The sequence below is a fragment of the Ptychodera flava genome, chromosome 15 (assembly GCF_041260155.1).
Source record: "Ptychodera flava strain L36383 chromosome 15, AS_Pfla_20210202, whole genome shotgun sequence".
In the NCBI taxonomy this organism is placed as follows: domain Eukaryota; kingdom Metazoa; phylum Hemichordata; class Enteropneusta; family Ptychoderidae; genus Ptychodera; species Ptychodera flava.
The window spans coordinates 5,443,531-5,457,101 of record NC_091942.1 but is presented as its reverse complement, the minus strand read 5'-3'; the positions used below and the strand labels follow the sequence as shown (position 1 = coordinate 5,457,101).

The window sequence follows — 13,571 nt, the reverse complement described above, 5'->3', positions numbered from 1 at the left end:
CGTTGACTTTGCGTTCTTCTGGATCATTCCACCTGCATTTTAGTAGCGTAAATAGGGGATACGGACATATATCGCCGAAGTAATTATCTTAGAAGTGTAACTTGTTTTATTTTGTACGCTATATAAAACTTTTTGACCTTTGCGAACATATTTTTTTTCAAGGGGAGTCAAGTTGAAATGCCGTAGACAAAGGTTGAGATGAAATTTAAAATTTTTAATAACGGCCCATCCCCCAAATAACCGCCCATGGGCGTGTTTTTCGAGTGGGCGTACTCTCAGAAAAATCCGGTATAAAGGAAACAAGAATCACAAAGACCTGTCTTCTAAGTTCTAAACACTGAGATGAGAGGCATCAAATAGATAGTGGATGGTATTTGTTATTTTCATCACAGCTGAAGCTAAGAAAACTAGGGTATATAAACACAATGAACTTTATTGCATTGCCACTCGCAATTTTCCTACACAGTACTTCTGTTACCTGTCGTACCGGTATGGTAGCTCTGCTACCTCTACCTCCATTCCCCCATTTCCGTGTAACAACAAAAATGTTTGTTATGGTTTGATATTAAATGTTTTGATCAAATGTACGTTATTTGTAATGCATCATTTTGCCTTGCTGCACTCTCTGATAGTGCCCACTGTGTACTGGATAAATAAATAAATAAACAAATAAATAAATATAGGGGTGTGCATGAACATGTCTACCCGTACACACCATCGTTAGGGATTTTCTTGACAAATTTAGGGAATTTTTACTGTTGTTTTGCATGTAAGGGATATGTTATCGACTAATGTTTAGTTGTTTTAATGAGAAGGTATCTGTATGGGGGCAGGAAATATACCCCGGGTACATGTTGTCCATGAAAGATCTTTTCTTTCATGACACTGCTGATGTGCTGTGAAGCTGTGCATGTGTGTCTGATAAACTACATTCGCTTGTGGTTTGATACACGGCGAGAGCCGCTACCTACTTTTTCACAAAGAAAGTTGGCTAGATCATTTAAGTTTTATGGTGGATATGAGAATCATATCCAAATATGCATCCAGCTGCCCTTACTGTTTAACGAACCACAAGCAACTCTCACATATTAATTACCTGCTCTCTGTTGTAGCTCTTGGGTAGCACTGTAGTTTACTGCAGCTCTCGCAATGTTTTCTACAATTTCTGTATTTCTGGCTTCTGAGACATTCAACATACAGACTGCAAGTCTCTTCATGTTCAATTGGAGCTGAATATTGCAGTAAGAAAAACGTGAAAGCAGTGAGTGGTTCAAATAAATTGAAGGATGATTTTCAATCAGTATCAGCAGCTCAGTGCCCATTTTACTAGTGGCTTGAAGTTCAGTCACAGCATGGAGGATCTTTTGGTACCTTGAGCTCCATGGACCATAATAATAGAAAGCATCTTGCATCCACTGCACTAGCTGTAGTACAGGAGCTCGAGGTTCTGCCTGGATATTTGGGTCTGGTTTTGTCATCCAACTCAAATACCCAGGCAAAACCTCGATTTACTGTACTGCAGCTACCACTGCACTAGTCTGCAGACTAGTGCAGTGTCTATGGTGAACTGGATGCTAAAAATGGTGGCGTGGTATCTTTTCGCCAATATTTTGCGATGGAAAACAGAAAGAGTCATCACTACTGTTACCCTGTTCACTGACCTTTGTTTCCCCCGGGGCTTCCCTTCACCGAGAATACCACATTTACTAGACTGAAAGATTCCGTCACGTGCGGGCGCTCCGGCGCACTGCGACCTACGACATAAAGGGTCGTAGGTCGCAGTGCGCAGGAGCGCCCGCACACGACGGAATCTTTCAGTCTACAGATTTATAAGTATATTGCAACCCACCTCCGAGCTCAAACATTATCTCCATCCTGTGGCGGAGCAGGTCAGAAAATTTGCATAGTTCATTGCGCATGTGAAGTAGACATTCCCCATATAATCTACAAGACATTTTTAGCTTTAACTTGTAAAAGAACCTTGTTTTACCATACCATACCAACCTTTTAGAAAGCTGAATAGACTGGCTGCCAAGTCACTTGGCTTGTGTCGTCAGAGCTGGTTCTGTGTATTATTATTATTATAGTTATTATTATTATTTGGTGGTTTCAAAAGCTTACATAAAACGAAAAAGACTAACATAGTGACAGGACAGAAAATGCCAGTTGAAAGCTGTATTAGAGGATTAAGTGTTGCTAAACAGGAATTATTTTGAAAATTTCTCACATATGCAATTAGTTTTGAATTGAATGAGTGCCATGCATTTCTACCAATAGAAAAATGGACAAATGTGCTTGAACTGCAGTAAAAAAAGAACTAGTTGTATTCAAAATATTAATTTGACCGTCCGTAGGCAGGCTCTTGAATGTGGTTTACCCGTTGCGCTGAAATGATCACATATATTATTCAGTAAAGTATTTTTTTCTCTCAGGCAAGTTTATAGACGGCATCTCAGGTCATGACCTTTATCCAACCGAAAGAGACGTACCAGGTACAGTCAGCAAGCTCAGTGATAACTGACAACAATTTCCAAAACGTGATTCGGAGACGAATATGAGCTTGAAGACTTTGGTATTGAGTGAATATCACTGGGAATTTTGTGTCATAATTGGCCACATGCAAACTAGAATTTAATGATTTTAAGCTAAATTTCAGATCCCGAGGAAAATTTGTAACCTAGTAGACAAAGACATTTTGAATAATCTTCAAAAATTAGCACAATCAAATGGAATACAAAAGAAATCAAAGCCAAAAAAATTGAGTATTATGATACTCGCAAACTGACCCGTGATATTCGTGAGCGTTGAGTTCTGCAATAGCGCTGATCGCAAATGACGTCACTGTTCTCTCTCATTAATATGCATAAATAACATTTGTCCGCATTTTCCGCAATAAACGACGAAATAAAACCTGCCAGTGTTAGAAAGGCTATTTCGCGTCACACTTATTCGTATGAATTGATGACTGAGACTACAAGCTGCGACAACAGCCGCGATACAACGACAAAATTTTTCCGAATTTCAGCATGTTTGTCCGAAAGTCGCGCGCGTGCAGATATATTTAGTAAACAAACCCGAAATCGCGATCAACGCTATTATTCTGGCCAGTACTTTTGTGTGCATTTTGTGTGACTTTTGTTGTGCCGCTTCGGCACCGCTTTCAAACTTTGGCTGCATCGGCGGCTATAGCTCTGCATGGCAGGGCTGTGTGCTCCCGGCAGAAGTTCCCCCAGGTAGCTGTAGCTATAGCCTCTGGTAAATAGAGCGGTACCGAAACGACTCTTGAAAGGTCCTGGCTCTACCGTACCCGGGGCAAAGACACCACGAAACAACATTTTACATCGCCCTCACCACTCACTGTAGCTGCAGTACAGTAGCTCATGGATGTAAAAATTATTTACATCCATGAGTAGCTCGAGGTTTTGCCTGGGTATTTGGGTCGGACGGCAAAACCCAAATACAAAACCCAAACACTGGGTTGTACCCCGGTACCCAGGCAAAACCTCGAGCTACCGTACTGCAGCTATACATACTGACTGCACTGCAGCTTGCAAGTGCAACTGAACACGAAGAAAGTATCTGTATGTTCAGAATTAGTTTCATCACGGGTTATCCGTGCGTAGTTTCGTCGTTTACCTGTCACATCACCTGTGAGAGTTATCCTGGCCGCGTCATGTACATGTACGACGGATTTCTTTCTATCTGGACATACTGTTTCAGAGGCAGATGCAGGGCCAGGCTAGTTTTTTCCAGTGCATTGTGGGTACCGGTTGACCGGGGTCAGCTGACGGGGTCATAGGAATGTCTGCCGAACCTGAAAGTTAGTCGAGGGGACCTTGACCGCATATCATTTGCATCTCATTGTCGGCTACATGGAATGTCTGCCGAACCTGGCGCGGAAGTTTGAAGTGTAAGTGGGTTGTAACCGACTTAATCATGACTGAAAGTTTCCTAGGAGCACCAAACCCATGGATTTCAGAGGAGAAGTCATTAGGGGCACTTGGAAATGTTTTATCTTTAGCAGAAAGGACTGGACATTTACGTCGGGTATGGAAAGCTGTCGGATTTTGAAATGTTTACAAAATGACATCGCCTTCTCTTGAATGTCCAGCCGTGACAATATGAACCTTTCACAGTATGGAAGTGATATATTGCATCGATGATGGTTTACAGATTTTCTTCCAATGCCACTTAATTTGAAATGTGATTTGCTTTTTTATAATGTTCCGCTCATTTCCGTCGTAAAAACTAAAATTCATTCTTTCTTCAGCCGGGCCGTGAGCATCGTGTGCAGACACGTCGGGCAGATTGAACCACAGTCACCTGTCCTAAAATTCTGCTCTGCGCCTACGCACCCCATAGACGTGTGGAAGTCCCGGGTGTAAGTATGCCCCTTCTTCTCAGACATGTGTGCACACGTCTATGGGGCGGGTAGGTGCAGAGCAGAATTTTAGAAGACAGGTGAATGTGATTAAACCATAAATTGCAGCGTTATATTCAACTTTAAGGGCTTCGTTGTGAAATTTTTGGATGAAGATAGCACGGTATCACAATCATGAAAGCCACATTTACCTAGTGGCTTGTAATATGTATCTCAAACAAACATATTGTTACTGATTGAGAGGTGCATTGCATGGTATGTTAATTTCGCATATTTGATGCAGGACACTTCCATTGCTTGAAAATTGTTTGCCATCCAAAGCCTGTGCAGAGTTTTACAACGTTTTTTCGTCTCCTTTGAGGCGGTATCCATCAAGTACCCACAGCAAGTTGATCCCACATCACTGTTCCTCAGTGTTTTGTAAGTAATTTAACCAATGTGTTTGCTTTTCATGTCATTGCAGAGAAGAGAAAATGAAATCGCTGCAGTTGCAATGGAGGTCAAAGAAAATTCCCCATCACTGCATCTGATTCAAGTTTTGAAAGGAATTGAAAACAAACGGAAACAGCTATACAAGGTGCAAATTATTGTTTATAGTTAAAAGTCACCATTGTATAGAGCTTTTGTTTTTAATTCAAGTAACTTCATAGGATTCATAAGTTTTGATTGCGTTTAAACTTTACTATTCCCCTCAGTCCTAGTTCTCAAGGGTCCCATCATACTGTTAAAATCAGTACTAATTCAATGAGAACACAACTGTGAAGATTTTAAAAATGATGTTTTTATACTTAACCAATAGCAAAGGCAAACTGATGAGATGAAAGGGAAGTGTGTGCAGTGTTTTCTCTAGGTTTCTGCCACAAGGAGGGAATGTCCCCTTCTGCTTGAAAACTTGGTGGGGATTTGGTTCTGATCGAGGGGTACCATTATAAATTATGCAAATTTAAGTTAACCTTGTATGGACGCACGGAATGTTTATTGTTCAGAAAAAAGAAAGGTCAAAATCAAGGAGCAAAAACTAAAACCTGTTGAGGCGCCTACACAAATCATTCCAACTTCATTAATATAATATAAGTGCAAGCACAGTTTGTAATCTGGAGGCAAAACTAGTTGACAGTCCACCAGCTTTGCACATCTTTCTTCAGATTTGAAGCTATTTTGTCACAGTGGCTAGGCAGTTAGTGAATTAAATCAATATTTAGTGTTACATCATTGGCAGCAATCATGGTGCACAATGCCCCTATATCTATACTACCGCTACATAAATAACAATATCTCACGACGGCATACATGAGGGACATGTCACATGTGTTTAAGGGGAATATAATTTGGATTAAAGAGAAGTATTCAAGCAATTATGCTTCTGGAGAAAAGCATCGGTTTTTGTATTTGCAGCTCCAGCGTTTGTTCACAAAGTACCTTGCAAATATCAAAACTAATGCAGCAAAATGATTGTAACTGATGTTTTGCATGGAACTAGATTGATGTTCACATTCGTCAATGTAAATTATTGTACTGTTAGGCCTTCATTTTACTTGTATGTACTAGCTGTTGTTCGTTGATTTAGAAAAAATCCATCTTTCCCACAGGTTGACCTAGAAGTTAATCAAATAATCATGGACAAAGCAACAAAGGATATTACTCATTTAGATATTCTCGGTGAGTTTAGAGTATGATTGTGAATATGTTATATATATAGAGTATGATTGTGTTTTGCACAAAAATGACAAAAAGAATGCAAAGCAATCCTCTTTGAGGAGATGACTTAACATAATTATCATTTGTAACACAAATTATGGTTCAACTTCTGTTGTAGGTATAAGTCTTAATGACAACACCCTTGGTAATTATCCTACTGACACAAACAGCCCTGATATTTTTAAAGTCCCAATACCCACATTGAAATTTGCATTTCATAGTTATTGTTACAAAGCTAAGAAAGTGATCATGGCAGAAATTCCTTCCAGAAATATTCCAAAATTCTTGCACACCTTCGCTGACTTGGCTACTTTACTCATTGGAAATCTTCATGATATATAGATCTGATCACTTTTCTTTGGTGTCAGATGAAAGGAAAGTAGATCAGTTTTCCTACTGTGGTACCTTATGGTATCGAATACTGACTACGCAAAACAAACGCTTTTGAGCAAGTGTCAAACACTTTTGCAGTTAGTCAAGTCTATTCAGTCTCTCAGTAGGAATGTTAAAATGTTTGTCTTTTACATAAAAACTGATTGTCGTTGTGAATCTGCAGAGAGAAGAATTGGCAAACTGAATGAACTCAGCAACCACCTGCAGTCAGTGATCAAGAACAAAGATACCATCATAAATCGTCTACAGCAGCCTACAGTCGGTGAGGGACTGAAGATTGAAGCAACACACCACAAGTTTGTGGCGGGCCTCTTCCCAATGCTGGCTAAATGCCTTGCACAGCTCAATAGTAACCTGGATAACATTGACTGGATAGCAAATCTGGATTTATCCGATGGCCAGTTAGTAAGTATCTGGAGTGTGACCAGTGATGGCAGAGATAACATAGGGTAGATTTGCCCTAAACACAGAAAACTATTCAAAAGGCTAATATGATCTCGTTTTTCTTCAGCTTGTTTCCCTTTTACGTGGAATACCTTTGCGAAAGCATATGTAAACAACACATCATCTCGGATTCTCCAGCCATTCCGCTTTTATTCACTGGACTTGAGTTGTAAACACACCATATGGTTCATTTTCAATTATTTCATCTTTGCAAACTTTTCTTTCATCCTCAGGACAGAGTTCTCAATGAGATCACAACCACCCTTGCACAGTTGCAGAGCAGCTGCCAGACCATGCTTCAAATGAGAGATGTGGTTGGCGATCTGCACCGAACAAGATTACAACTAGATTCCACCATGGCAGGAAATTAAAGTTTTGCCAGATGCCTACCATAGGACTACTAGACTGTAGGGTTGCAGACCCAGGACTACTAGACTTTAGGATTGTAGACCCAGCACTACCAGATTGTAAGGTTTCAGATCTACATGTAGGACAACCAGACTGTAAGGTTGCAGACCCAGTGTGAATGCAAGAGAAAAGCTGTTTGCTGCCCATAATATTGACCATTCTGTTATTGAAATTTCAATTGATATTCGGTGCACCTCACCCAACACATCAGGCCAGAAGTAAATTAAGTTGTTCAGACATATTTATCATTTCAGGAAACTAATTACAGAGGTGTACACATCCCGTAAGTGAACCAAGCTGTGTTATTTTGTGTCCCAGGGTTCATCTCAAGCTAACTTCAGTGTTAGTCATCTTTGGGTGTAAAATTAGTTATCTGCTGATATACACAGCTTGACTAATTTACATAGCTTACATCCTCATTGATAACTTGATAATGTTGTCATTGATGTTAGACGTGTAGTACACCTTGTAGTATGACTGGTCTTCTTAGGTTTTCATGTTGTCAGATTTAACAGACATATATGTACATGTAGGATTGGTCGCATATTCCAAATATTAGTTCAAGCCTTACTGTGTCAAATGCCAGTCAAATGTAAAATAGGGTTACTTTATGCCGTGCTACACTGTAGGTCATTGCATTACCAGAAAATACAATCCAATCTTCTGATAGATGGTTTTTGATTCTCATTATCAGCCATATTGTCTATGAAAATGACATTATTTCAATCCTTTGTAATGGATTTCATCACAGTTTTTGTGAACTTGCTTGCAGAGGCCATATACCGTGTGACTCTCAAAGCTATTTAGTTAATGGAATGTAAGTTGTATGTTTGTTGCCTATATTGAAAGACGTTCTGTTGTCAGACTTTGGCAAGGTTTTCACATAAGTTGCTTTTGATTTCAAACCACTTTCTTGAAGAAAAAATGCAAAAAAATCCAGCTAATGGGCTTTTAAAGGCCAGTGGCTGTAAATTTGATGATGATTTCACTATTTTAGTTTTTATTGTCAACAACAGATTTTTTACCACTCGTTATAAAGCATGTTGGTTTACACAGTATTCAGCTTGTCAGCTCAGCCTGTACATGTGTACCGGTAGACTTTATCGGTATTGTTGACAAGTGAATTCTGGTCCAGACTAGCATGCAAGTGTAAACAATGATAGTACATTACACTTGGAGACTGTGTGAACAAACTAAATAGAAGCTATTTTAACAGGCTTTTTAGAGTAGAACAAAAGCTTACAATTGATAACAAAACTGAACTAGTGAAAAAAACATCATTAGTGACAGCTGCTGATCCTTTAAATTTTCCATTATGTAAACCTGCTGCCTTTTGAAGGAAACTGAGTATCAGTGGAGAATTTGAAAGTATATGTATTCATCCATTACCACAAATTGCACATCAGTTACGATACATAAATTAAGATGGAATTGGAAGTTCTTCAAGGCTGATTTTTACACATGTGCTAGCTTTGGGGTCGCTTATTCTGGGAAAGCCATTTTCGCCATTTATAACTTGTGTGATTTTTAACCAAAACCAATAAAATGGTGGTGGAAGTTGCAGTTTAGGGCTTCATCAACTTAATGAATTTTGAATCATGAAAAAAGTGCCAAGCTTGGCGCTTTCATCATGTGATATGGAAGGGACCATCTTCCAATGGATATGGCATTGTCATTCACGTTCACACCAGTCTGTGCATATTTGCATAACTATTGTGTATGTTATGCAAATATGCATAGCCTGGCGTGAACATGAGCGAGCGTACAAAATGCCATACCTATCAGAAGTTGGCCCCTTATATATCGAGTGATGAAAGCGCCAAGCTTGGTGCTTTTTCCCATGATTCAAAATACATGAAACTGCAACTTCCGCTACTATTTTGTCCATTTGTGTTAAAAATTGCGAGTTATAAATGGCAAAAATGGCTTTTCGGAATAAGCGACCCCGAAGCTAGCACATATGAATAAAAAATTAGCCTCAGTGAACTTCCCATTTAATCCTGTCAAGAACATCAGAATTTCTCTTATATTCCAAATTGTGTATTTCACATAGGAAGTGATACTGTAAATAATATCTGATGGTTCTATCATTTTCATCATAAATTCCTGCTATCCTCAATTTTTTTATATCAGTGTTGTTTGTGTTGAACTTTTCATATCTTAAAAAGTGTGATATATATTATTGCCAGGTATCTTTTATGTACACATACACAAAGTGTGTTCAAGGGTTTCATCTTGGACACAAATATGATATTGTCCATCATTTGTTGGCCTTGCTTCCCATAAGGGTGACCCTATTATTTATTTTGTTTCTCATCTCCGAGGAAAACTCGGGCAGGGAGGGCAGTCGAAATAAATAAAAAAAACAAGTACCAAAAAAAAGACTATTTGTTTCAGTTCAATGATCTGTCCATTCAGTCTCTACAATTTTTAAGTACAAAAAATTGTGTATTTGTTTCAGTTCAATGTTCAGTTCATTCAGTCACTGCAATTTCTTGCAATTTCTTGTCTTTCAGTTCAGTGTTCTGTGCTCTCTGTCCTTTCAGTCTGAGTCGCTGCAATCTCACAATTTGATGATGATGGTGCTGTTATTTTCATGTCGGAGCTGAAATTTATGATCGCTTGGGAGATGAGAAACACAAATATAAAAAATATTGTCCTAATCAGGTCTTTAAAGAAAATCTTTCAGTTTAAATCATTCACCATATTGCTTACAATTCTTGTTGAATTCAACAGACTGAAAAAAAAGCTGTTTAGTATTTGCCTGGCTTATTTCTTTTTTTTTTGAAAAAAATAAAAAATTTTCAACAAAGTCACAAATAAAACAAATCTACATAACTGGAAATGCATTAAAATTATAATGCAACTTGTGTAAAAAACCAAAAAAAATCAGTCATTTAACTACAAAGATCATCATATAAATGCATTCATGATGCATTCTTCTCCTTCAAGTCTTACAAGGCTTGAAAACTTTGTGATAAAATCCTCAGTTTTGTTCATCATCTTATAAGTGAAATATAATGTATTCATCCACGAGGAAAGATAACATTTTAATTGCATAACATAGGATTCAAGGGAAACTTTAATCCCATCAAAAGTAACATAATTTCGAATATTCCAAACTCTGTATTTTACAAAGGAAGTAATACAGTAAATAATGTCAGATGTTGCATTATTATCATTTTCGATTCCTGCAATGGCTAATCTTTTGATATTGATATTTTTATTGTTAATACATTTCTAGCAGATTTCTTTTACATATTTACACTCAAATAAGATGTGTTCAAGTGTTTCTTCTTGGCCACAAATATGGCATTTCCCATCACTTAAAATTGAAAGTTTTGACTGTTATCATTCCAGATGTCTTTAAGCTTTAAAATTCTACTCTTTGACCATTTTTCATTGAGAGGACACTCATGATAATAAGATTTATGACAATAAGAGGTTTATCAGTAATATTTGCATATTCAATAATATTGCTAGTAAAAACAATATTATCACTTTTCTCCGGGGGGGGGGGGGGGGGGGGGGGGGGAAGTATCAACACTGATCTGGGCTGCATATTTAGGGGCCCAAGCCGACCGGCTGGGCCCCTATTGGTTTTATAGGAGTTCAACTTTCTTCTTCTTCTTCTACTTCTTCTTCTTCTTCTTCCGCTCTTTTTTTGTCGACCTAGAACTCAAACACCGCTTACCGCAAACTTCTAAAACTTGCAGGGCTAATAGGTACCTATGAGATCTCGTGCACCTGGGTATAGAAATTTTGAATAGTCGCGCGACCTGGCGGCCATCTTGAATTTTCGAAAAATACCGATTTAATTTTAAAAATCTTCTTCTCCAGAACCAACACACAGATTTAGCTGAAATTTTACTCATGTCATCCTTAGAGTGACCTCTTTCAAGTTTGCGAAAGATGTTTGGATCGGTCACGTGATTTGGCCGCCATCTTGGATTTTACGAAAATCGCAATTTAATCATTAAAAATCTTCTTCTCCAGATCCAAAACACCGATTTAACTGAAATTTTACTCATGTCGTCCTTAGAGTGATCTCTTTCAAGTTTGCGAAAGACGTTTGGATCGGTCACGTGATTTGGCCGCCATCTTGGATTTTACGAAAATAGCAATTTAATCATTAAAAATCTTCTTCTCCAGAACCAACACACCAATTGAACTGAAATTTTACTCATGTCATCCTTAGAGTGACCTCTTTCAAGTTTGCGAAAGACGTTTGGATCGGTCACATGATTTGGCCGCCATCTTGGATTTTACGAAAATTGCAATTTAATCATTAAAAATCTTCTTCTCCAGATCCAAAACACCGATTTAACTGAAATTTTACTCATGTCGTCCTTAGAGTGATCTCTTTCAAGTTTGCGAAACACGTTTGGATCGGTCACGTGATTTGGCCGCCATCTTGGATTTTACGAAAATCGCAATTTAATCATTAAAAATCTTCTTCTCCAGAACCAACACACCAATTGAACTGAAATTTTACTCATGTCATCCTTAGAGCGATCTCTTTCAAGTTTGTGAAACACGTTTGGATCGGTCACGTGGTTTGGCGGCCATCTTGGATTTAAGAAAAATCGCAATTTAATCATTAAAAATCTTATATCTCAGGAACCACAAGTGCTACATCCTTCATATTTGGTATGATGGGAGACCATATGGTGTCATATGCGGTACCTCATTAAATATGCACATATCTAATTCTGGGCAAGCCAATAGAGCTAGAGGTCTGATTTTTTGTATAAAGGCATAACTTAGCAATACAATTTTTTTGACAAAATGTCATGTGACCTCGATGACCTTTGACCTTGAATATACGTATATGTCCATAACTAAGTAACCACAAGTGCTACACCCTTCATATTTGGTATGATGGGAGACCATATGATGCAATATGCGGTACCTCATTAAATATGCACATATCTAATTCTGGGCAAGCCAATAGAGCTAGAGGTCTGATTTTTGGTATATAGGCATAACTTAGCAATACAATTTTTTTGACAAAATGTCATGTGACCTTCATGACCTTTGACATTGAATATACGTATATGTCCATAACTCAGTAACCACAAGTGCTACACCCTTCATATTTGGTATGATGGGAGACCTTATGACACCACATCCTGTACCTCATTAATTATGCGCATATCTAATTCTGAGCCAGCCAATAGAGCTAGAGGTCTGATTTTTGGTATATAGGGATAACTTAGCAATACAATTTTTTTGACAAAATGTCACGTGACCTCGATGACCTTTGACCTTGAATATACGTACATGTCCATAACTCAGTAACCACAAGTGCTACACCCTTCATATTTGGTATGATGGGAGACCTTATGACACCACATCCTGTACCTCATTAATTATGCGCATATCTAATTCTGAGCCAGCCAATAGAGCTAGAGGTCTGATTTTGGTATATAGGGATAACTTAGCATTACAATTTTTTTGACAAAATGTCACGTGACCTCGATGACCTTTGCCCTTAAATATGAGTATATGTCCATAACTCAGTAACCACAAGTGCTACACCTTCATATTTGGCCGCCATATTGGATTTTACGTAAAAAATGCAATTCCCACTGACACGTACAGTAACTATGAGATGATGTTCAAAATCATACTTTTCCAAGATCGAATTTTGCACATACTATCATTAGTGCAAGATCTTTCAACCATATTATCCGCTTGGGCCCCGCCAACGCTGCTTGCAGCTTTAATTTGTCAATTACTTTCTGCGCCCTATTAGCAATTACTTTTGCAAGAATCTTATAGTCTACATTGAGGAGACTTATTGGTCTCCGATTGTTTAAGTCTGCCTCATCTTCCTTTTTATAGAGCAAAGAAACTAAACCAAGTTTCTGGCTGTTTGTCAATTCCCCTGAATTAAAGCAAGCATTAAATGTTTCAATAAGGTCAGACCCTAAAATATGGAACGCCGTTTATTTGATGAGATGACATCAATATATGATTTATTAGGACGGAAGAAGAAGAAGAAGAAGAAAAAGAACAATAATAATAATAAAAACAGAACGATTACTGGAGGGTTTCGGACCCATGGTCTCGAAACCCTAACAATAAGTTACCGGGTTCTGATGGCCTTAAATGGCTTATTTCTCGGTTACCGAAAATATTCAATTGCGCCCCCAACGGTATGAATAAAAAATGTTGCCTGGTTTTACAACAACTCCTCTGTGATCCATGTGCTTTGCACATACGGTTGTACCGGTATAAAGCA

General features: G+C 38.3%; 2 protein-coding genes across 6 annotated transcripts in view; one reads left to right on the top strand and one right to left on the bottom strand.

The window, feature by feature from the left end:
• Nucleotides 1-3,779, bottom strand: part of LOC139150982 (uncharacterized) — a 37,414-nt gene extending 33,635 nt beyond the window's left edge. Inside the window, exons 1-3 of one of the 4 annotated variants that reach the window (XM_070723484.1) lie at nucleotides 3,637-3,750; nucleotides 2,005-2,065; nucleotides 1,097-1,229 (exon numbers count right to left, since the gene is read on the bottom strand). In XM_070723484.1, the coding sequence (XP_070579585.1) occupies nucleotides 1,097-1,217 (121 nt within the window). In that variant the 5' untranslated portion in view covers nucleotides 1,218-1,229; nucleotides 2,005-2,065; nucleotides 3,637-3,750. Of the gene's footprint in view, nucleotides 1-1,096; nucleotides 1,230-1,849; nucleotides 1,928-2,004; nucleotides 2,066-3,636 lie in introns of those variants that run through there. The other 3 variants (XM_070723482.1, XM_070723481.1, XM_070723485.1) reach the window with 3 other exon arrangements.
• On the top strand, nucleotides 3,699-9,443 carry LOC139150983 (HAUS augmin-like complex subunit 2). 2 transcript variants are annotated; one of them, XM_070723486.1, is made up of 6 exons: nucleotides 3,706-3,814; nucleotides 3,891-4,047; nucleotides 4,845-4,958; nucleotides 5,971-6,040; nucleotides 6,636-6,877; nucleotides 7,150-9,443. In XM_070723486.1, exons 2-6 carry the CDS (start codon nucleotides 3,937-3,939, stop codon nucleotides 7,285-7,287), a joined length of 675 nt encoding a protein of 224 aa, XP_070579587.1. In that variant the 5' UTR covers nucleotides 3,706-3,814; nucleotides 3,891-3,936; the 3' UTR covers nucleotides 7,288-9,443. The 2 variants fall into 2 exon arrangements, with proteins under 2 accessions (XP_070579588.1, XP_070579587.1); XM_070723487.1 differs by lacking the exon at nucleotides 4,845-4,958 and having other exon boundaries at nucleotides 3,699-3,814.
• Nucleotides 9,444-13,571: the final 4,128 nt, after the last annotated feature.

Coding starts and splice junctions, on each gene's coding strand:
- LOC139150983 (XM_070723486.1), top strand. CDS start 3,937: ATGACTGAAAGTTTCCTAGGAGCACCAAACCCATGGATTTCAGAGGAG. Junction 4,959..5,970: donor AACGGAAACAGCTATACAAG/GTGCAAATTATT, acceptor TCTTTCCCACAG/GTTGACCTAGAAGTTAATCA. Junction 6,041..6,635: donor TACTCATTTAGATATTCTCG/GTGAGTTTAGAG, acceptor GTGAATCTGCAG/AGAGAAGAATTGGCAAACTG.